At 34.9% G+C, this 25635-nt stretch overlaps 2 protein-coding genes, 1 long non-coding RNA gene and 1 pseudogene across 3 annotated transcripts; 2 read left to right on the forward strand and 2 right to left on the reverse strand.

Annotated features, from left to right (window-relative positions):
* Positions 1-2843: 2843 nt before the first annotated feature.
* Positions 2844-3697, forward strand: LOC137740438 (proteasome subunit beta type-4 pseudogene; annotated as a pseudogene).
* A 4031-nt stretch (positions 3698-7728) lies between these two features.
* Positions 7729-9888, reverse strand: LOC148694142 (uncharacterized). Its single transcript, XR_015966334.1, has 2 exons — positions 9043-9888; positions 7729-8880 (listed from the first exon to the last, which is right to left on the reverse strand). It is a non-coding gene; the product is annotated as an uncharacterized LOC148694142 (long non-coding RNA).
* A 215-nt stretch (positions 9889-10103) lies between these two features.
* On the reverse strand, positions 10104-10702 carry LOC137740439 (uncharacterized). The gene has a single exon (XM_068480310.2). The coding sequence runs from the start codon at positions 10595-10597 to the stop codon at positions 10184-10186; it is 414 nt and encodes a 137-aa protein (XP_068336411.2). The 5' UTR covers positions 10598-10702; the 3' UTR covers positions 10104-10183.
* Positions 10703-13162: 2460 nt separating this feature from the next.
* On the forward strand, positions 13163-14127 carry LOC137738853 (glycine-rich protein-like). Its single transcript, XM_068478327.2, has 2 exons — positions 13163-13263; positions 13545-14127. Exons 1-2 carry the CDS (start codon positions 13185-13187, stop codon positions 13802-13804), a joined length of 339 nt encoding a protein of 112 aa, XP_068334428.2. The 5' UTR covers positions 13163-13184; the 3' UTR covers positions 13805-14127.
* Positions 14128-25635: the final 11508 nt, after the last annotated feature.

The raw sequence follows: 25635 nt of genomic DNA on the forward strand, positions 1-25635 counted from the left end.
CCGGACTCAGGCTCCACACCATCACCATACTGTAAATATATAGGACACAATATGCATACATTAGATTCACAGATATAATAAATTAATAAAGGCATAATCGGATATACGGTCTCCGTGGTGATAAGGAAATCGGAAAGTAGCCCTCGTAGTAAAATAATTAGGATTTAAACCCTTGTGGTGTAGTCCGTTAGCAAATTTAGTCTAAAAGTGATTTTTCGTTAAATGCTCGTTAAATACAAGGGTAAAAACGTATTTTGATATATGCACCTTCTTCTTCAATGTTCAATGTCTACTCTCTCTAATAGTGTGAAAATTTGGGGAATTTGAGTCGTTGAGAAGGTGGCTAAGATGAATTTGAGCCCCGCCCACCCAATTGCTGTTCAAGACTGGAAGTTGCCCACCTTTGTTATATATTTATGTATCCAAGTGGGAACAGAGCTCACTGAGACAGTCGTCACTCGGACTAGGAGAGGAGCCGGGGCGCTGGAGAGTAATTGAGAAATTAAAGCAGCATCAAGTCTTCAACTTCACCACCACCGCCAGTGATGAAGAAAGGACACATTGATTTGATTTGATACCAAAAGTCCCTCTGGAGTTCTCTTTAAACCACTCCCGCCCTCCCCCAAAACTCCCCATTTTCCACCCACCACATTTCTCTCTCTCTCTCTATATATATCAATATATATATATATATATATATATATATATATCTGTTTGTTAAAATCCCAATTGTTGTTGCAAAAGATTAATGTGAGGTTTAGTTTAGTTTATTTTTTTTAGCATTATCAAATGAATTATTAGTGTTTCGAGATTGCATTGCGGTTTAATCCATGACTTTTTGGAATTTTGGGGTTGATTTGTTAGTCCCCTTCATCTGTTCTGTACATTGGTTGTACTTGTTTTATAGAAAGAGTAGAGAGACGAGGAAGGAAACAAGGAAGAAGAAGGCACACATCAATGTACATTTTTACCCTTACATATAACAGACATTTAATGGAAAAATCATTTTTGAACTAAATTTGCCAATGGACTATACCATGAGGGTTTAAATCCTAATTTTTTTACCATGGGGGCTACTTTCCGATTACCTTAACCGTTTATCTGATTAGGCCATTAATAAATAAAAACTAATTTTTACTGTAACCAAATATATAAATGTGTGTGTGAATTTTCCTACAAGCTATAGGTTTTAATTACTTCAATTTTTTTTTTTCTATTTGATTTGTTTGTTTTATATTTAATTAGGATTTCCTTTTCCTTCTCATTTCGGACATAGCTTTTATGTTTACAAGTAGGATTAACTTTTGATGGCTATATGTATATTGAAGAAAGTTGAGATTCCACCATAAAATCAATTGGCAATATGGGGAGGAGGCTAACTCTAACCGAAGGGTCCAGAGGGCTAGAAGGCTGAAAATAGCTCAAAAACCGTCTACAACCGAGAGTTAGGCCAAAGAGCTCGTAGGCCCCAAGGGACAAAAAAGGGCCAAAGGGCTAACTGGCTGGTCCAACCTAGCCAGCCAACCAGTCTCGGGCCGGGCCACAATTTCAAAGCCTACGGCTAGCTAACGTTAGTTACCGTTGAATTTGAATTTTTTTTTCTTTTTATGGCCAAATTTTTTTTTAAATTTTTAAAAAAATTCTCATTTTTCCCTATAAATACCTAACGCCATTCCTACACCATTTGTCACATAATTTTCACCACTCCATACTATCTCACTTCATTTTATTTCAATTCTTCACATTCTATTTTCTTACCTCTTCCAATAATTTTCAAATGGCCTCATCTGCAATGAAAGGTAGAGCTTGGACCCGAAAAGAAGATGAAGCTCTTTGCACGACTTATAGATGGGTCTTGGAAGATAGTGTGAGGGGGACTTCTCAAACAAGTGAAGGTGTTTGGACTCATGTGTCCAAAAAATACTATGAGTTCTACGAATACACCACTCCATTGAACACCCGAAACCACGAGAATTGTTCTTCAAGATGGAAGAAACATCTTCAATCAAGTTTGAATAAATGGCATTGCAGCCGCAAGTAGACATGAAAGCGGCGCAATTACTACGACGAAGTAAGTGTTTTCACAATTTATTTTAAATATTTAAGTTGTAGTTTATAAATTTAAGTTGTTATAGTTTTTAAATTTAAATAATAAATTATGTTTGGCCCTACGACCCTTTGGCCCTCGGTTGGAAATGGTTTTTTGTCACAGAGATATGTTTGGCCCTATGACCTTTTGGCTTTCGGTTGGAGATGGTAAGAAATATGACCTTGCATTGTTCATTAAAATATTAATTTGTTGGAGGGTGTTTTAGCTCTCTAGCCTTCCTTCGGTTGGAGATGACCTTATAACCTTATGCAAGGTCCCTTCTCCCATTAAGGTGGGACTCATTCTCAACACGTCCCTTTAGCGAATTTTCAAGCTTAACACGTGGACACACAACGGGGTGACGTGAAGCGTGTGTGGCCATTGGGCTTCACACGTGGGACAACCTACTCTGATACCATGAAGAAATTGAGGTTCCACCATAAAACCAATCGGTAATATAGGGAGTAGCCTAACTACTTATAAGCCCATGCAAGGTCCCTCGTCCCATCAAGATGAGACTCATTCTCAACATATATAGTCTAGTTTTCAGTTGTAATATTCAGATTTCAATTTATTCAATACAAATTTAAGACTTTTATAGATAAGGTGGATTTTAGGTTCTTGTGTTTTTACTTTTACAACCTGGTCTGACTGTTCTCATATTTTCCGCTACGTTAAATTGTACTCGGAAGCTTCAGATCGTGAGCATTTTTTCTCTTCGTTTCAAAATCTTCGAAAACACAAAACGAGTTTAATGGAGTCGAACCAATCGAAACCTGACCTACTGTGCAATCTTGAAAGCTCTCAGAGAACCATGTACCCATATGTAACTGGTACATCTGTTCTGGCTCTCGAGTATAAAGATGGAATTTACCCTGCGATACAAGAGTGTCGAACGAATGAAACTTATTGGAAAACATTCTCTTATTGGTGCAAGTGGAGAAGTAAGTAACTTTCAGGAGCTATTACGTTATCTGGATGATCTCGTCTTGTACGACAACATGTGGGATGATGGGACCTCTTTGGGACCCAAACAGGTTCAATCCATTGTGGAACTCTCTTGTTCAATCCATTTGAACCGTGTGATGTACACTAGGCGTAACAAGTTCAATCCATTGTGGAACTCTCTTGTTCTTGGTGGAGTTAAAAACGGACAGAAGTACCTTGGCCTGGTTAGCATGATTGGTGTAAATTTTGAGGACAATCATGTAGCTACAGGATTTGGAAATCACCTTGCACGGCCTATTCTTCGTGATGAGTGGAATGAGAACTTGACTTTCGAAGAGGGTGTAAAGCTGCTAGAGAAATGCATGCGTGTTCTTCTCTATCGAGATCAATCTGCTATCAACAACCTTCAGATAGCAAAAATCACTGAAGAAGGTGTAACAATCTCTCAGCCCTACTCCTTGAAGACATTTTGGAGTTTCTCTGCTTTCGAAAATCCGACATTGGGTGTTGAAGGATCATATGGTAGTTGGCAGAGGCGGCCCAGAGACACGGCGAACAAGGTATGCGCTTTGGGCCTCACTTTAAATTAGGCTTATATTTTTATCATTCATTGTACTCTTGATTCGAATGAAGGAAAAATAAGTTTCTTATTCTTATAAATCTAATCTGATGCATCTCAAATTCATATTCTTTTGAAAAATTTATATTGCTGCATTTTAGCAATGATACCCTTTGTTTGCTTTATTTTGGTGTTGTAGCATTATTGTAGTGATATTTAAACGAATGCCTGTTTTTTTATTTTTATTTTTTTATTTTTTATTTTTTATTATTATTTAATTTTGAATTAATTGGGAAAAAGAAAACTAAAGAATTTTCATGGAGTTTTTCGCATTCTTTAATCACATGCGTTAGCAAATTCCACTTAAAGTAGCTCTTGGATCAACAGTATAAATAGCATTCCACCTTGTGCAAATTAGGATAAAAATTTTAGATCTCGTCAAATGGGTTTTCAAATATAAATTTTATTTTCAAGATTCAAATATAGATTTTAAGGATAGTACTTATATCTCCATGCTGGGGTATACATATTTCTCTATTTGCAAATAATAACATATCTCAACCGAATAAAATTAACAATGAAATTGTTCAAATTACTAATCTTCATTTGAATACCAATTCTACAAAAAATTCAATCAAATTTTGGAGATTGTTTAATCACTATCAAATAAATAGATCGTTCGTCATAATATATTACGTTACCTACACTGTTAATTTGTTCTATATATTTGAATTACTAAATGATCTTTAATTCAAATGATTTTTTTGTGAAGGCAATCTTCAAATAAAAATTAAGAAATTAAAAAATTAAACAATTACAATTATGAAATTTGTATACGTTAGTTGCATACGAGAATAAGCACGTCTCTCCAAGGGAGAATGCAAATATATCCTTAGTTTAATATAACGAATCGGTGCGTCTACGTTTGCGAGTGTGTATGTGTCCACATTCACATGCATGCTGAGCTCAACCTACACAGATGTCTTTTGCGTGAACTGAGATATGAACCGTCACTCGTAAATATGCATAGTGTCTGGTGTCATCTACTAAACCGCCTTATTTTGTCGTTCAGTAGTACCTCGCACTATAAACTGTGGTGATCGCCAAAGCTTAGAGCATTCCCATATTTCTTTGTAAGAATTTTGAGCACGTAACATAAGTAGGGATGGGTAACGTTTATGACGGGTAGGTAACTGCGGTTATTTACCCATAACTGTTTATATTCATACCCGCATAACGGTTTACCCATTGGGTAATTGTATAAACGGTTATACCCATAACCATAACCGTTTATAAACGGTTAACCATACTCATAACTGTGTACCCATTTAACCATAACCGTTTACCCATTTAACCATAACCATTTACCCATTTTCCCCTTTTTTTCATCCGTCTACATGTTTTTTTTTTTTTTTTTTTTTTAAACAACTTGAAAATTACAAAAGAAAAATTTGTCATAATTTTCGTTTTCTGACAATTAAACACCGTTATAGGTACATTTCCCTATTTTAAACATTTAAGTCCTCATACAATTCCAATAATTGAAATAATAGATTACAAACGATATTTTTCTACTACACCCAAGCAAGTCTTTAATTTCAAAACCGATTCCAAACCAAAATTTCAGGAATCCCGAAATAGTTTTGCAATTTTGAGACAAATCGAGAATCTCGAAATTGCTTATTGTAACTCAACCATCGATCCATTCTACAGAAGTTTATGTGGATACCACCATACTAGTAAAATGAAAAAGACATTCATCATTCGATATTGCAGAAAGCATTTTTTTTAGTACATTACCAGGTAATATACTAGACAACACAAAGCATCAAACTTCTTCCAGCCTTAGAAACATATAAACACGGAAAAAAAAACTATCAGATACGAATTCAACCACAGAACTTCGATGTTAAATTAAATGGGTATAACCAATCCAATGCCTATATATATATATATATATATATATATATATTTTTTTTTTTTTAATTTTACATATATTAAATTAAATGGGTAAATAGATATCCGTTATAACCGCGGTTAATACTCATAACCGATGGATATCCTTTATAACCATGGGTAATACCCATAACCGCCCATTTAAATTTCACGGATAAATAGTTATACCTATAACTGTTTGTTCATCTAAACAGTTATCCATAACAATAACCGTGAACTTTAAATGAGCGGGTAACTACGGTTATCCAAACCCATGAGTAATTTGCCCACCCCTAAGCATAAGATTTCGAGAAATCATGAAATATTTCAAGTCTTTGATTTTGCTAGGCCTTCTACTTGGCACCCTGGTTCTCGTCTCTTCCACTACTGTAGTTGAGACATCCAAAGATGAGAAAAAAGGTTAGTTAATTATACAGTGTGGTGACTCTATATAAAAATATACAAGATACGTATCATTTACTGAGCGTGTTGACATTGGTTTATGAATAGTATATAGTATATACACACATGTATTTAACATTGATTATCTGGTTAAGTGCACATTTTCTCATATTATGGAAATCTTAGACTGACTTAGCTTAATTAATTTAGTATATAACGCAACAACAAAACCAAAAGTGGTAGAAGATAGCACTGAAACAAAGCCTGATGGATATGGATATGGAGGTGGAGGTGGCAGCTATGGTGGTTGGGGAGGCGGAGGAAGTGGTCATCATGGAGGCGGAGGTTGGGGAGGAGGTGGTCATCATGGTGGTGGCGGCTAGGGAGGAGGCGGTAAAGGCGGTGATGGTTGGGGGAGAGGTGGCGGTGGCTGGGGAAAAGGCGGCGGAGGTGATGGTCGAGGAAACTAAAGTTAGATGCCTTCATTAGTCTCTAAAGGATCAACTTTATGAGCGTTGGAGAACAATTTAGAAACAAAAATAACATAAATACATAACTTCAAATACAGAACTTGAAATACTTATATTTTATTACTCAAAAATACTTGCAATACAAAATAAAATTACACAATAAATATAGAAATTAAAATGGTACTGACTTGAATGAATCAAAGGTAGAGGCTAGCACAAAAACTATGTTATTCGAACAGTATTTCCATCTCACCCTTGTGGTTCTACAACGTTTGCTCAACCAGGATACAACTACCTAATTCTACAACCCACACTGGATTATAGAATTCTAGCGAATTGTTTTGTGTGTTTACTCTCTGGGAATTTTGTACGGAAGAAAAAGAGGAAGAAAAGATGATTAATTAATATTAATTATATTAGGCTATATTATACAAACCTAATCCCACAACCATAAGATTTAAGCCTTCAATCCATTTTCAAATGGTCCAAATCCTAACAAATAGTATAAAGGACTAGACCTATATAAAGGCCATTGACAATTCAATGTTTCCCAATGTGGGACAATAGGAGTCTCAAAACTCCTACAATGAGAACTATATGTATGCAGTATGCACATATACAAATAGAACTCCGTCCGTGCTAGGAGATATGAATAAGCTCCATGAATGCATATGTACGCATGGAATCATGTACGTATTTAATGTTCCAATCACGAGCATGAGCACATGAGTGATGAGTGCAGGCAATTAGCTCATTCAAGTGTTAATATATGTGTAGTACGAAGTACCTGCACTCTGTACTCATGATCCGACATGTATGAAGCATTATACATTGTACTCTGTCCTTGCTTTTTGGATAAAAGTCCTTCAATTTTAAGGTACGTACTTTAGATTTAACTGTTAAAAGTACTCTATCAACAATGAACCACTCAAGGATTACAAAATTATTACTTGGACACTACAAATGTACTTCAAAGATATTAATATTAAGCAAAAGATTTTTAAAATAACACCTAAAATGTGTCATTTGAAAGTTTCTCTTAAATTTATTGTGCTGCAAGAAAGTTTTTTAGAGCATTTTCACCAAAGTAATTAGCCTAATTTTCAAGTTTTAAAGTTTTTCATCCAAACATAACATAAGAATTATAAAGAGAAAATTCATAATAACATATACAACCTCTCCTTTACTCTGTTATGTGCGATGTGTGGTACTGTTGTTGATGTTATAATCCAATAGTAATTTAGTATCTTATTCAATTATCAGTATCTCAAATATTTTTTTGGTTTATTGACGTACTGCATTTGTCTATTTGTTTGATCATTGTTGTATATCTAGATATTTTTTAGTGAATGTATACGATGACCTTTTAATTGACAGCCTAGATTATTTGATCATAAAATTTATGTCGGTTTTGGTTAGGAATTTTTTCTCTTTGGAAAAGAACTAGCAAGAGTGTCTGTGTGGTGCTGCAAGTTTCGAAACTATATAAAACATGTAGAAAGTTTTAAAATATAAATGATAAGCCATAGTGCTTATATAAATCTATTTACAACCCTATCTAAAATAAGAAACAATGAGTAATTGAACTTCTTTAATCTAATGGGTTTGTTTCTTCACTTTGTTCCTCCTTTCTTTTGATATGTAGGTGTTTTCATTTATCTGTTAGAATTTGGAAAAATAGAAGTTAACGTGAACAAATAACAGTTGGATTTGTTAAATGATCCTTATGCTAAAGATCAGAACAATAAAAGGACTTACAGAAAGTTAATAAAATGACTTACGCAATTGAAAACTGTTGGCACACTAGGTCCTGCATAGATGAAAACATTAGACATTATTAACCAAATATGTAAAGTTTATGTCAAATTTTATATTATATGTGTTTTGAACTATGTATGATAACGACGAGATAACAAAACGTATGCATGGTTTGAGCTATGGCCTTAAACCTTAAATACTGTATGAATCCAAGTTTTACAAATTATTCGTAATCAAACCAATCAATTGAATTATGCTTAAACAAATTTGGTCCAAGGTGTTTAAAAAGTGAAATATAAACCCTCATTTTGCGGAATTGTTGACTTAGAAAAACGAATGCATAAGTGGACAGATGGCATTCTAGAGAAAATTTTCTCGATCTTGATATTCAACACACGAAATGTCAAATCTAGAGTATTTAGCATACTTAAAATGGCTTCCGAAATTGATTTGTTCAATGAGATAATGAGCGAAAGACGTAAAAATCAGACTGTACTAAACTTTTTTGTGCATTTATTGATCCACTGTTAAAAAGATTTGCAGAGAAGAGAGATCTTTACCTAACTTTTCAGAAATGATGGTGAAGCAGCAGCTGTCGCAGTCTTAGTTATAATTTGACGGTAGAAAACTCTTCAATGATGGTCCATATGCGAACAAAGACTTAATATTAATAAGCATTTGACCAAAGCGTGATCCAATTCGAGTTCAAGGGATTAAATCTGCAACCAAAAACAATAACAAAGCAACCCATAAAGTTATGTAACTAATCCTACGTATTTGAAACTATGTAACAATTTTTAACTTGAGTTTCAAAAATATAGAATCCAATCAAATTAAAATCCTAGTATGAAATTAAGAATCCCAATTAAACAAAAACTGACCTAATTAATTGGATATCCTGACGAGTACTGCTCAAATGTTTCATTACAGAAAAGTGGTAGTTGAAATACCTCATATTTAAGAACTGAATTGAGGAGCTGGTTTACGTTGTGAAAGTGAAGCGAAACGTAACTTCTTCATTCGAGATCAGCAGATCAGAGTTTGGAGTTGTCTGATTCTTTCTATCTCAATCAACCAAGTTCTCCATTTCAAGCTATTCATCAATTATGAATCAAAAAAACTAAAACTCTTTTAATTTTCGGTGTGTATTCAATGATTTGCTTCCTGTAAAAATAGGAAATATGAAATAATTATATGGAGATGGAATCATATATAGAGCTAGAAGAGGAAGTAAAGAAGATATGTAAAAGCAAATTAAGAGATCATCCTATTACAAAAGCTACAATAGTAAATTAAGAGAGTATCATATTTGGAAACAGAGATACGTATAAAGCCGCAAAAAAAAAAAAAAAAAAAAAAAAAAAAAATTACCGACAAAATATTGGAAAATCTAAAAGCTGGGGATTTTCACCTTTTTAGTGAAAAAAAATTGTTTCCGAGTGATATAACCCATAATCATCTTAGACAGCAAAGAAACATAGGATTGAGAAATCAGACCTTAATTTCCAAAACCAAGCAGGGACAAAATTGGGAGACTACTGTTTAACGAACAGTGCTTTGGGCAAAAATTTGAGCATTCCACACATCACGAGTAGAATGGGCAAGCCTGTTGGTCAGTCTCTAAAGAAATCAGCTCTCCTCACTCAGGTTTGGAAGGATGACTTGAATTCTGGGCATCTCTTGGTTTCATTGTTTGAGTTGTTCGGTGAAAACATCCTCTCCTTCGTTCCAACTCCCGAGATGTCTTTATTTTTGTAACCATTTGTAGCAATCTTACTCATGATTAGGAGTACAAAGTAAAAATAGAAGAAGAGATTTCGGTAATAAATATTTGTATAAATTCAGTAGAAACTTAGATAAAATTGTAATTGAATTTTACAAACATTTACTTTAGCTATCTTCGATCTCATCATCCTCATTTATTTTTGATGGAACTTGAACATAAAAATCAACAATGCAGAAGGCTCTTCGTAATTAAATAGAAAAGCACAATATATTAAAAGTGCTTAATTAATCAGCTGCTTAAACTTTGGTACCGGAGTACTCCTTTTCCACTGCTTTCTTCAGGAAGCTATCTTCTTCCAGCAGCATTTGAACTGGCAAGAACCCCATCCCATTGGCCATAGCAAGCATCATCCGCTTGGTTTCAGCCTTGAACTCCTCCAAATCAACCGCCCCGTTCGAGTCATGATCAAACTGCACGAACAGCGAGTCGTAGACATAAGCAATCTCTTCGGGGTCTAGCTTCACATCAATGCCATAGTGGGTCTCAAAGACCCTCAGAGACCGAAACTCCTTCAGCATCTCTGCATAAGAAAGCAGACCATCATGGTTGGTGTCGAGATGAGCAAAACGGTCGCGAATTGAGAGGCTGAATGCTTCTTCATCTTCCACAAAGTTGACAATGGTGGCACCATCCAACACTTCTACACTCATCTTCTCTTATGCAAGCTTGGGAATTGATCACAAGGAAATTAGGATTGATTTGTATTTTGGTTGTAAATTAAACAAGCGATGGAAATGTTAATTATTTATAAACACATGCATGAGGCACTATTTTGTTTTTTGGCCCCTTGTTTCTCTAATCCATAGGTTTTATGGACTTTGTCTCTGTAAACAAACGTTAATCAACTTTACCAGCCAACTAAAGGAAAGAAAATGAAAATAGACCAACCGACGTTGTAAGTGGTCGATTGCTTTGTATTTATCTTTAATATTGTAGTTGAATTCAAATCAATCGACTACTTATAACTCTGATTGCTAAATTGCTTGGTTCCCAGACTTGGAATTATCCAAAATAACCAGAGCAGTCTACTCTATTTTTTGCATTCAAATTTGAATTTTCATTTCCGTAATTTAAAAAAATCTAATGTATACTTGACTCTAAGAATGGCTTGGTATTTTTTTAAAATCTCTTTTATTTTTTTTATTTTTTTTAAAGAATAAGTTCCGAGTATCTTCTTCCACTTCGGATGCCTTCATAGTAATAGATTACTTTTAAGTCAAATAACTTGGGTTCAATTTGATGACATTTGAAAGTCATATAACATATTATATTAATATTTGTTAAAGTAAAATGAACCATTCAAATCCAATTGGCCCTAGACAATTCTGAAAAGTCAAATTCCGAATAAATTGACCACAGAGGACGCGTTGTCAAACTGAGCAGAAATAACCTTTCGGTGAGAAAACACACTGATTTTGCAGTTCTCTATGCGTGTGGCTGTGTTATTCTTTCTCCCCACTTCCACTCGAGAAAAAATATGAACCATAATATCACTCGCAAAGAAAGAGAAAGAAAAATAAAAAGGTTACAGCAGCGGCGGATTTAGAATTTTAAAATTGGAGGATTTCAAGATAAAAGTTTTAAAAATAAATATTAGACTAGTTTGATTTTATAGCATTATTTTTTATTGAATTTGGTTCATTAAATAATCAAAATTAATCAACCACATCAAGTGATTCAGTGGTAAAGATGCAGATTTCGGCTCTCAAAATACAAAAAACACAGAGGTCCCAAGTTTGAGGCTCCAAACTGGTGAGTCTGCTTGACTATGGCTAGAAGAAAGCTGAAATGCCTATGTGAGTTTTCTAAGCCCCTAGAAGGAGTGGATAACCATGGCAAAAAAAATAAAATAATAATAATCAAGATTCATCGCAAAGGTAATAAAACCAACAAATTCTCCTCAGTAACATAACGCATCCATTAATGACTCTACAAAGATGAAATTTGTTAATATAACAAACATATTACAATTGGGAGTTGAGACTAAAGTCTAGGATTAAAAAACTTAAATAAATTTGGAAGAAATAAATTTAGGTAGCTAGAGGTGGTGGAGCTGCAAATGGTGCTACGGGATAGGGTAACTTGAGTTTAAAGTTGGGAGGTTGCGACGATTTGGAGGATTAAAACAAAAATTAGAAACCTCTTCTTCTTCGTTATAAGCACTTCTGCATGCACATCCATGAAGGCAACAAGCCTCTCTGCTGTAGTAGCCCAAATTGTTGGAGGATTCCGAAGGTCGATCACAGGTGTTTCTTCGGACTTCCGGAGAGTCGCAGAACCTCCCGGATCCCTATATGAATCCACCCATGGGTTACTGTTTTGCATGCGCCGTTTTAATTCATTTGATTAAGAACACTCTCTTGTTTATTCGAATTCTCAATTCAAATTTCTGAGTATCTTTTGTATTTAAAACAACAAGAGAGTATTACCAATTATATGTCGGTCGAAGCTGTATGAGATGAGCGAGTGGTCTGAATTGCAATTTGCAGGCTCCCTCCATGCAATCTATTCATTGAAGATTGACCTGCAGACATGTATGTATGCCCACGACTATTTTTATAGAGTAGTCCCCATGCAACTTAATTTGTCATGATCTTTCTGACTCTCACTGACATATGTCCAAGGCATGTGTATAACATGGAGCCCCCCGCCAGAGTCAAAATTACAATCTTATTCAATTTACGAGTGACAGTGATATTCATTTATTTCAATCCTAATTACATATCATTTATCTCGATTCTAATCTACAAATTATTTCAAAAGTTCCCATATCAAATATCGTCTTTTCTAGTGTTTAAAAAATCAGTGCATGTCCATCCATCGTTGATCAGTTTTGCATTGGACGCTCACATTTTAACAAATCGATTAGTTAATGAATTAGACTAATTAATCTTGGCGCACGTTCTCGATCTTTCTAATAGCTAGTAAAATTGCTTCATAACGTTAAGACAGCTTGTACTCATCACTGTTATTAATCAGAAAAATAAACTGAACATCAAAGCAATGAGAACACTGATCAGTAATTAAGAAAAGATATACGTGTTTTAAATTTAATAAATTTGGGAAGGCAACTCCTCAACCTCCAACTACACAGTCTACACTGTACGTGTGCGGTGGTGTGGCCTATGGGGTTAACTTGTAGATTTATTGTACACTGCCCTCTATTTTTCTCTATAAATAGAGGCAAGAATGCTTCTTAATTTCCAAGTATTCTACTCTCCTTTCAGTTGAACAAAAATGGTTTCCAAGACTTTCATTTACTTTGGTCTTTTGCTTGCCATTGTCCTTCTCATTTCCTCTGACGTGGCCGCAAATGGTGAGCTTAACTTTTCCCTTCTAATTTTTGTAGAAATTATATATTGCTAGCTTCCTAGTGTCACCAAAGTTACTACGCAAAGTTATACATACAATTTGTGAGCTTAATTTGTTGTACTTTCCACAACATAATACTAGTGTACTTAATTTTATTCACCAAATAGATATAGTACAAGTATATGCTACTTAAAATTAAATTAGGTTTCAAATTCACAATGATATATTTGAATAAATGAAATACTGTCACCTCATTTAAACGTATGTTCCTTACATGACTTTCAGCTGCGGAGACTACTACAAATCCCAATGGTGTAGGTGACGCCAAGTATGGTGGCGGGTACCAAGGAGATCCTGGGCGAGGTGGGTATGGTGGCAACCCTGGTCGTGGGGGTTACGGTGGAGGAGGTCATGGCGGAAATGGAGGAGGAGTCCGTGGAGGGCGTTGCTACTATGGTTGTTGCAGATGGAGTTACAATGGAAGAGAGTGCCTAAGGTGCTGCAATCATGCTGGTCAGGCTGTTGATGCACAACCTCACAACTAGTTCATTAGTTAATTAGGCTTCTGCATGCCCATGCATGCAGTGTGCTAAATTAATTATCTAATTATGTTCTAATGCATGTTCTTAATATGCTTGAAGCACTTCCCTCGATCGTATTCCTATGTATGAATCGAATAAAACTTCACTAGCGAGAGGCATATGCAAAAATAAAGTTAATCACGAGTGCTAGCGTACTCAGTTATAATCTCATGGTTTGAGTGCTCTTTAATTAATTTCGTGAACAAATTTCAGTACCTGTGTAATGCATGTTATCGATTGATGATATACGAAATCAATGACATATACAAGTAACGTTTTGTATCCAATTTGTAAGAATATGAGCATAAGTATGAATATGTGATCTTGATTATTGGAATTTGAGATTAGATAGGAAGTCTTATTGGGAATGGATTTGTAATCCATATTATACTGAACTACTATTTGTAAGGGATTAGTTTTCTATAAGAATTCTAATAGGGGAATCCTTATAGAACTTGGCAAGGATTATGTTATATGTGTGTGTGTGTGTGTGTAGTGGCCTCTGCTCTCGCAGTAGATATGTTCTTTTTCTGGACTAAGACCTATTATTAGTTAAGAGCAAAACTGATTACTGAAGAGAGGAGAAGGTGCACTGCTATTGTATTGCAGAACTTGGACATGGCAACTCTTTCTAGTTCATCTGCATGTATGGTTCTTCTCTTTACATTGTGTTCGTGAATTATGGTTGTGTTTTGATTGGAGTAATTCATATTACTTGTTCTTGGTTTTATGTTTATTCTAACATGTGGTCTCAGAGCCTGGAATCTGCAATTTATGAGTTCTGTTATTAAAATCAACAAGGTTCAAAAACACAAATAAATTTTATGAAAAATATACCTTATGTTGGGGCGTTGGGGAATCGAACACGGGTTCTGGTGTGAGTTTTCGCAAAATAAACGACAAAACATATTTAAAATATTACTGTTGGGCTTTAATAAGGGTTTTACCGTTGGATTTGCAGCAAACCCAATGATAGGGGTTTTCTTTCTGATTTGGGGTTTTCAATTTGAAACATCATTGATCAGAATATGTTCTGGGTTTTGATTTCCTCAACCTCTAAACTAATATTTTTCGATTTGGATGATAATTTCCGCTGCGCTATTTCAAATGAAATCTGTAGAAGGTATGTTTGATGAAGAAAACTGCTTTATCCATGTCTGTTTTTATTGATCAGTATTCTTAGACAATGAATGTTCAATCATGTATGAAACTGCGGTTATCTCATACCTTGCAAAATTGTGATCCGCAAATTCTAATGAAAGCTTTATATTTCTATGGAACAATGGATAATGGTCACTATGCATGAGACTTCTATTCGCTGCCTGTTGTTGCATATCTCATTATGAATTTGCCAAGTTCTACAAGTCAGTTTTTCTATGTGTGCTTATCAACTGTGTGTTGTTAAGTCTATATGTATGAATTATTGATGAGAGTTATGATGTGCAAACTGCAAAAGGAAATCAGGAACCTAACTGGTTCATGTTTTTTATTTCATTTGCGGCATATGCAATATCGTTGAAGACCTTGAATTTGTCAAATATTCCAATACTCCTTTTTTTTTTTTTTTTGGGGGGGGGGGGGGGGGGGGGGATGGGGGGTGGGGGGTGTTGGTTTGTTGCTAACAATCAATGAATATGATATAGCTATTGATACTCCAAAACCTGTGATAACAGATCAAAGTACTAGAGCGGAGAAGGCTGATCAAAGAGGTGGACGAGAGCAAACAAAGTTGCTCTCTCTATTCTTGAAAGTGGAATGACCGATACAGTTCGAGGAGGGATTAAAACACATAACTTGGCAGCAGAGTATTTGAAATCCATTGAAAAGAAGTTTAAGGAGTCTCAGAAAGCAAAGATCAGTCAATACATGTCACTTCTAACAACTTACAAAATCGATAATGCTGGTTCAATCAGGGATCATATTATGAAAATGACTGATGTTGTAGAGAAGTTAAACTCCATGGATGTCAATATTGGTGAAAAGCAATTGGTTTTTATGATTATGCAAGCCCTCCCAAATAAGTATTCTCAATTGAAGGTGTCATATAACACACAAGACAAAAGTTGAGATGTGGATGAGCTCATTGCATAGTGTGTTCAAGAAGAAACTCGACAGAGGCAAAAGAGAGGCAAGGACACTAAAAACTGTGAACTTTGTGCAAGGGGGGGAAGGGAGGAAATTCAATAATGCTAGAAATCATCTAGGCAATGCTAGAAATAATCTAGGTAAGAATTTCAAGCACCCTAAAAGTTATGATAAGACTAGTGGTTATGCTAAAATGCTTGAAACCTCTAAAGGATCTAACAATCTTAAACCAAAAGTTAAAAATGTTGCTAAACTTAAGTGTTTTTTCTGCAAAACTCGAGGTCATTTAAGAAATCAATGTGAACTTTTTAAGGATTATCTGAAAGCTAATGGGAAAGATATAGTTAATGTCTGTGTAGAGTCAAACTTGATTGAAGTTCCAATTGATTCATGGTGGTTTGACACTGGTTGTACAGTGCACATAACTAATTCACTACACGGTTTTGAAAAATGAAAGGACTCAAGTTTTAATTGTTATAATGTTTTTGTGGGGGAAGGAACAAAAGTGGCAGTTAAGACTGTTGGGACAGTCAAGCTAAAATTGTCTTATGGTTTTGTTCTACAATTGCATGATGTCCTTTATGTGCCAAAGATGAGGAGAAACCTAATTTCAGGCTCTAAACTTGTAAAACATGGTATTTTCTTTTTGGGTGATAATGATTGTTTGAAACTTTTTCAAAAAGGTTGTATTGATTCAATCTTAGGGGCTGCTAATTTGGTTGAAAATCTATGGCAGGAATGTAGTGTAATTTTGAATGAGCATTATGCATTGAACACAAGCACCAAGAGAATGTTAAACACAAATAGTTCTTATATCCTTTGGCACAAGAGACTAGGACACATTTCAAAAGACCGAATCACTAAGTTGTCAAAAGCTAATTTGATTTATCAATTGAAATTGAATGTGTGGATTGTTTCAAAGGAAAACTCACTAATTTTCGAAATCTTGAAGCTAAAAGAAGCAAAGATTTGCTTGAGATAATTCACACAGTGATTAATAATTCAAACTATGCATGCGTAATATCACAAGCAATTAAATAAAAACTACATATTCATGCTAAGGCTCAAAGCATCACCCTAGCAAAAGAAAATTAGTTACGCATATTCATAATTAAAAATCAAAAGAATTATATTAAACTAAAAAAAGATTGAAAACACCTAGTAGAATAAAGTCTGAAAATCTCTAAGCTTTAGTCAAATTCTTCTTCTCAAATTTTGTGTAGGTTCCCCCCCCCCCCCCCCCCCCAAAAAAAAAACAAAAAGACTAGCCAAAAATGCTTATTTATACTACTCTAATTAAAATCCTCCTAGTAAAAGGTCTTAGAATAAGACTAGGAAGCCTAATAAATTGAAATAAAATAGGAAACATAATCCTAAATTGACTTGGTAAATTCGTCCAAAATTCTGCACAGCGACGTTTTGGACCCAAATCAGCTCCAAAATTGGCTCAAATAGCTGGATTTAAAGCTTGGACTATTCTGAACACTTCTCCAGAAGGCCACGAACCCATCTGAGGTCATATTGGGCTCCAAAAACACAAAGTCCATAAACGTCACTTTTCAGCAACGCGCATTGCTTCTTTAATAAATCACCAGAAAATAACTGCTTGGTAGAAAAATCCCAAATTTTGAACGAACACGCCAAGAGACACACGAACGTCCTCCAGTTTGAATCACTCATCTTTTGCTGCAGAGAAAGTCGAATGTCCTATATTGAAAATATAAAGCAAAGTATCAAAATTCTACCAAAATAGTTACCAAATTATACTAAGAATAGGGTAAAATATATAATATAATATTAACTCATCAGAATCCAACACTTGTGTCATTAGTTTCTTCTAGGTTTCATTCTAGTTACAGAGATAATTAGAACATTGACCATATAGTTTTGGATGCACCCGAATTAAAAATAATTTCTAAATTTGAAAAATTGTGGAGCGCTGGTCATTCACACCAACTCCATGGCAATTTTCATCACAAACCTCTTTAAGAAGTAAGCTGAGGAACTGCATCCTATCACGTGCTTAATTTTGATAAAAATTTAAAAATTATCACGAAATTCGCATTAACAACTAAGTTCTATATTCATCAAATTTAAATACCAGTTTTGTGAAATCAATGCTTCAATTTACTTTATATAATGTAACCATTTGTCTATAGAGTGTCACCTTCATAAAATGGTTTTGTATGAATATATTTTGTTTAAATGGTCAATGTTAAAAACAATTGAGAACCTGACAACAGAGTTGAGACGAATAATTTTTTAGTATAACTATTACAGCAATGTCAAATGTTAAACAATCAATTTTCTTTACATGCGTTTATTGTGAGAATGTGAAGATAATGTCACACATCGGTGAGGGACAAATCATGTAAGGAGTTGAGCTACTCCCCTATTGTCATGATTTACAGTGTAATCTCAACTTCTTTAGTGTGAAGTCTAAGAACCACACGTGCTCCGCATTATCCCATTTGTATCGTCCATTTGTTAAGTTTAAAAATTTACCACACATAAGGAACATTGAGAATGTGAAGACAAAGTCTCATCTTTAAGAGACCAAACCATTTAAGAGCTTAAGAAATTGATCAACTCTCTGTATTGTCAATTAATTTATGGATCAATATCAAATTTTTTTATTTATTTTGTGAGGATTTAATGATAAAATATCTTAAATTCATAACAAATCAACATTATTATATTACCCATATTATAACAAGTCAATAACGTGTGAGCGATATCCATCTTTGTAAAATATTTTTTCCGATCCACACCCCATTGCCATCCAATTTCAACTCTAACTTGAGAGATGTTGGAGCAATAATAAAAATATGAAAATAACCTAAGAATTCCAATAATAATAATTATAAAAAAAATTCACAACATCAATTATATATAAGATAATATAAAAAGTTAGAGAGAAAGTTAGAAATACTAACAAACTTAGAGATTGAGGCTTGCATAAATGCAATGTCTTAAAGGCAGAATTTCGCCCCTACTCCTGTGTTTGTAGTTTGGTAGGCGTCTGTCTCCCAAGATTCAACAATCTATAATCCGAAGTCAAAGCACTTCAATCTTTGAACTCTGGCGAACTTTATATATTCTGTACTCTCAAGACACGACTCAGAAGACAAACAAAGAATGAGAGAAATAGAATGGAGAAACCCTATTTCTCAAGAGTAATTAATTCTGTTATTTTCTACTTCTCTCATGGCTTAGTGTTATTGGGTTTATATAGAACCCAAGTGCCTTTTTCTAAACAGCATGACTAACTCTATGCAGATGCTTTGCGGTTCTCACCACTTCTATAACCATGACATCCAATTAGCTATGACATAACCGTAAGTAAATTAGGGAAAGGTTACAACTATTATGTTTTGAATACTACACGGCAAGTGTTGCATTCTCTGCATGAAACACACAAACTAATTTTTTCATTCAAACTAATATTAAATATTATAATATTATATTATAATATTAAGGGTTAATATTAGTTTACTATACTGAAGTTTCCTGGTTTTCAACATTTGGTACATGAAGTTCTTTTCATCCTAGAGTCATACCTCAAGTCTTAATTTTGGGACAGTTTTATACATCCGTTAAGTTTTCCGTCAGAACATCCATTAACTGATGACGTGGCACCTACGTGGACAATAATAAGACACCACGTGTCAAGCTGACCCTACTTGGACATTAGAAAATAATAAAAAATTAAAACATAAAAAAATTAAAAATTAAAATTAAATTTTTTTTTTTTCTGGGCCGTCTCCTTCCCCTCCCCCCGAGTCCCTTCCTCCCTCCCTTCTATCCTCTCCACCCACCCAACCTCATCCTTCACACCCCAAAACCCAACTGCAGACAAGAGATCTTGAGGTTAGTTCTTCTCCCCAACAGCAACAGCGACATCAGCAATAATGACAACCTTTCGTTTCCTTGAATGCAATTCAGAAACACCAGTAGCAGCAAAATCAAAATCAAAATCTTTACGAGCCATCTTAGACCCTGTCTGCTGGATTTTCCAGACCAACACTGCCATATCCACTTATTACCGACCTAATTCACTGTTTACCCCTATCTCATCTCTTTTACCCTCTCCTCCAGATCCGGTCACGACCTTCAACCCTTCGCTCGAAATCTGATGCTGACATGGATCTTCCCGAACCCGAGGTAGAAAAGGGGGACGGTGGAAAATAAGAATTGAAAGCGATACTTAATTAAAGCGGGAACTGGAGGTGGAGGAGGGGGACGGTGGCCGTTGAAGTGGTATTGGAGGGGGATGGCAGCGTCTCTTGTCTGGGGTTGGGTTTTGGGGTATGAAGGATTAGGTTGGATGGGTGGAGAGGATCGAAGTGAGGGAGGGAGGGAGTGTCGGGACTTGGGGGAAGAAAAAAATTAAAATGTCAGGTTGACACGTCGCGTCTTGTTATTGTCCACGTAGGTGCCGCGCCATCAATTAACGGATGTTCTGACAAAAAACTTAACAGATGTATGAAATTGTCCTAAAATTAAGACTTGAGGTATGACTCTAAGATGAAAAAAAAACTTCATGTACCAAATGTTGAAAACCATGAAACTTCTGGGTAGTAAACTGAGATTAATCATAATATTAAATATTTAGCAATCCCCCACATGAATGAAAATTTAGGAAGAATTTGAGAGCACAGGCGGACAAAAGATGCATCGAGAGATGTGTCTTTTGGACTTGAACCTACCCTAGTGAATACTTATCGAGTTTACTTGGTGACGCAGTGGATGTGGAAGATCTTGAACTGTTCACTGCAGCAGTAAACTAACACAATAAGCAACACACATCACTAATCCTAATATATTGCGGTTCATACGGTTGTGTTCAATTTGGTCCTGAACAAATCCTAAATTCATGAGAGCTTTAGAGAATTTAGCCATCTCATTCTTATAGAAGTGCCCTACTTCTACCCTTACATAGGTGACCACTGATTAAGAACAGTTTGCTCTATTCCTCTTATTTATAAGATATCACTGTCATTAAGTATAAATATACATCGTAAAATTTCTGTAGACAACACACTTCTTCCAGCATAGGAATGAGGTATATAGTGTGTTAACTTCTTTGAATCATGCCCAACTAGTTTGCCTATTGAACTTAAACCATGGGATCTCCAATCAACTAAGTTAGGTTTCCGCCTAGCTGATTCATTAGTTATGTTGGCTTTAACCTCATTCGCCTCGATGATCAAGTTACTCTCTAGTCAAACCTTTAATAATTGGTTCCACTAAGGTTGACTACTCTTATGGTGTCCACTTCCATATTATGAAATTATTTTTCATACGAGAATAGTTGTTTTCCAATGTTAAGTCCTCGAAACATATGTTAGGACTTACGCAATAATTTGCCAACACTAGGAAGTAGACTTCCCCCACATATAAGGTATCTATAGAAGGTCTATAACCTTGCCATACCTTAAACAATTACTCATTACAAGAGATGACATTTTGATTGTCTCATCCGATTAGCAAATTACGTTTCCATTCTTTGTAAGTAAATCTCATATCTCAAAAATAGATAAGCTACCCCCACAATTCTTCGATAATTGTGGTTAATTTCTAACATTATTGTTAAATCGATCATGTTTTGTTCTTTAAAAAGTAGGAAACAACTAAGATAAACCTTATGTATCTATCTTCCTAGGCCTTCATGCCTCACTAGCCATTATGGGAAAAGCACTTCTTGACTTTCATCCTTTCCATATTATGATTACCATGCATGACCATTCATATGCTTACTTAATAAGCATCATCATGGCTAATTTAATTTTGCAAGATGCTCCACACATTTTCAATGTATCGTCTTTTCCTTTCCAAAAGACCCCCATACTTTCATTGTATAATTTCTCTCAAAGGAATGTCCTTTGGTTTTATCCATGACTAACTTGGCTTATAAGTAAAACTCATTTTTTTTGTTGTCACATTTAATTATTAATAGTTGAACAAGACATAAAGAAGACTAAATCTCCCTCCATCATCCTCGTGAAATTCAATTATCCCAAAACGACTTGGTTGGTTAATTTCTTTCACCAAATCTTTTGCCCGAATGTAATAAAACCATGTACATGTGGTTTGTAAACAAGGCTTAAATTTGTTTTACAGACAATATGGTTAGGCTTTTCAATTATATCTTTGGCCTTTGATCTCACCTATGGATATCGTCATGCCCATTTCATTTCAATGACCTTGAAATCAATGGTTTTCTTTGTCACAAACCAAAATTCTTAGCCACATACGGATATAAGGAGGGCTATCTTCTCTATCCCGATGAAAGAACTATCGCATTGTGGATTAAATGCATCAATTCAGATTCATTCCTTTTTGAAAAAAAGAACTCATTTTACGAACTGATATTGAAGGGAAATCTATGAGATTCATGTGGGATTTCTAGTGATTAGCATGCATATACAATTCAAAATTTATATACGAAAGCAACGGAAGCATGTCATACATTTTAACAAAGCTATAGTCATGCAAATCCCCTTCAAGATGCATAGGTTTATATAAGATGCATCAAAACAAAATTTATAAGAAGAACAAACTAGAGGTTTAGTTTTATACCTCTTGATCTAGATCTTAGACCAAGGATGGACCACCTCCAAGATCTTTGCTCCTCAAACTCCTTGAGCCTAGCCTCCCTCCTTGCTTCCTCCACTTTGTATAGTAAGTGCTCCTAGGTTCTCTTCAAGTTTCCAAAGATATGAAAACCTCTAAAGATCCTCACCCACTTTGTAATGAGAAAGATGAAGGAATCACCAAAAGGGTGTATAGATGATTAGTTAAATCACCCCCTTGGTGGCCGGCCCTTTGTGTTCAAGAGAGAGAGCTTTTCTTTTTCTCTTTTGTTATTTTAGAACACATCAAAACCCTAATGAATCTTTCACTATAATGTTCCTTTTATTACATAAAGAAACAAGTCAACAATTGACCTCCTCTCTCCCTCTCTTTGGCCGGCCATATGTGTTTGGTTTGGGCTTTGGGCTTTTAATTATTTCAAGTCATCCAATGCTTGAATAAAAGCCCAATGGGTTTTGGCCCAATGGGCCTAATTAAACCCGAACGTTTCTATAAGCCCAAAACGATCTTTATCGCTTTTATGATTTCTTTAGACTTTCTAAATTAATCAAAACACTTAATTAATCCAATTAATTATTTCCTTCATCCATTAGTTACTCACTACAAGAGTGTATTGGTGAACAATCTTTTAGGTTCTAATTAGCAAGGCAGTGAGGTGATTGGCACCAATCCAATTGATTATCCAATCACTTAGTGAATTAAAACTTACTTTTAATTCACCTTCCTTTTGATGACTACATTTAATTATCTAGAAGAACTCACAAGCCATGAGTGACATCTAACCATATATCATGGCTACCCAAGCTAATGTAGAAGTTTATTCGGAGAACCTATTCAGTTGGAATTACAATGTAATTCGATCCTTCTCTAAAACAATACTCTCAATCACATCACTAGGGTATGGATTTATAATGTCAAACCCCTAATGTGATTATTCCTTCTTATACGATTCAATTGAGATATATAGGAACGCTTTCCTTTATTACGCTCGATACTTCGGCCGAAGATTCCCGAATCATATCTTAGAGTATTCATCCTTTCTTATCGAGGATTAGAGATTCCTTGTTGCGCATTCACTTGCCTTCATGGCTAAGTGGCTTAACCCCAACGATGCCTTGGACACTCGCGTATGGAATGACTTTAACATAATCAAAGATTAAGTACTTAACCACAAGACAACGACGATGCCTCAGGTCAAAGGATTACTTACATTATTCCAACCATTAGAGTTACTTGCTTGACATGTGAGTAGACCTCCATGCAAGTACTCTCGTTTGATTGTGTTCAGTGAACTCATTCCCTTAATGAGCACCTACATGCTTGTCTTAGTGTCGCTACACGAATGGGATGAGACTTTCCATCCTTCGAATTGAAGCAAACATAGTATGTACCGGTCTATGGATTGTCAGTATCCCTCCGACAATCCTTATGACCAAGAACCTTTTTGGACATGATGGTTATGAGAAGAAGGTCTCTGTAATCTAACATCATTAGGTTACTTCTTCCATCGATCCATTGTCCATGGATTCACTATTTAGGACATATTTTGTTCATTGAGATAGTCCTAATTAGTATCTTTGCCTTCCGATGTATAAGAGTCATATATACATCAATTCATTGTCCTGAAAGGTTTCTTCCAAAGATTGACTTTCAGGGCATATTTCCAACAATCTCCCACTTGCACTAAAGTCAATCACTAGTGTATCTTATACATGCTAGTTGAGTGAGCTTATGCTCGTAGGTTAACTTGGTTATGTATTAATCACCTTTTAATTTAAAAGGGATTTACTTATCAAATGTTTCTAAAACATTTTGATGATGTCTCTTTCTTGTGTTCGAATACTTTGATGAGACCTTGATTCCATGGCTTGAGCTATCGCCCCATTATGTCGTAGTATCCTACTAACGACCTTATGGTTTGGATTCAATCATTGGTTCTAAAAGAACCCCTTCCTTTCAAAACACCTTTTGAAGCAGTTTCTAAAACAATATATCGACATATATTTTGTTTGTATACTTTATACAAACTTTGCTCCAACCTTGAGACCATTGTAGTACGATACTAACAATACATTCATATGATTAGTACTTCATCCATTATGAAGTTCCATTTGTTAAAATGGGTTATTTTCACTTTGGTTCGTAACCTAAGTGAATGCACGCTTCCAAAGTCCCACTCTGATGTTCCTTTCTTAAAGGCAATAATACTCTATCAGTTGCTTTGGTTCTGATCCTGGGATATAGTAATATCTTAAAGTGATAACCCATGGTTTTTCACTTTTGGATATCTACTCACAAGTCCATACATGTGTCCCTTTTTGTGATTTTATGACACATTCATTATAAGGGTTATGAAAGTGATTTTCTATCATATAGTAAAATGCTTTCTTAAATCTTCAACATTTGAGATTTAATTTCCCCATATAACTTCCTTGAGATAGCCTTTGTTATATCAATAAGTCCAATTCAAGTCTATACTTAAAATTAACCGTGTCATGTCTTGTCATTTTTCGAGTAACATCTAGGTTTGATCAAGTCTATCAAATAGACTTCATTCATATTTTGTTGCTCAAATTATGACATCACTCCCATTGGGCTTGTTGTAACTTAGCATTCATTCAAAACTTAACACTTAAATTTTTCTTGATTTGAATGCATATTGCTCCCACTAACTTGTTTTGGATCTTTTGACAATCATTGAGATCCATTAGCTTATTAATGATGTCTCAACAATTTTGAGACTATCAACAATACTAGCTAACACAAGTTATTTAAATGAATCATTTAAATGGTGTCATACACCATTCTTCAAGTTTTAGTCATACTAAGACTTTAATGTAGTCATATAAGAATTATCCAAGTCTTTAGTGAAAGCAAGGCTTCTACTAAGGATATAGAAACTCAACCATTCCTTCTAGGTGGTTGATATAATTCTTTATCAAAAAACTACATGGAGCGTTATAGTTACATAAGGTGACGAATTCGGATTGTCTTGTTGTTAAACTATATGTTGTGACTCATTTTGAAACTATTCCCTTTTGTTTTATCAACTTGTCCATATGCTTTGTAATTTAGCTTGTTCTCATAAAAGAGAATGATGGACAACTCCCAAC

Source organism: Pyrus communis, chromosome 9, assembly GCF_041283825.1.
Source record: "Pyrus communis isolate YQ-2024b chromosome 9, ASM4128382v1, whole genome shotgun sequence".
NCBI lineage: Eukaryota > Viridiplantae > Streptophyta > Magnoliopsida > Rosales > Rosaceae > Pyrus > Pyrus communis.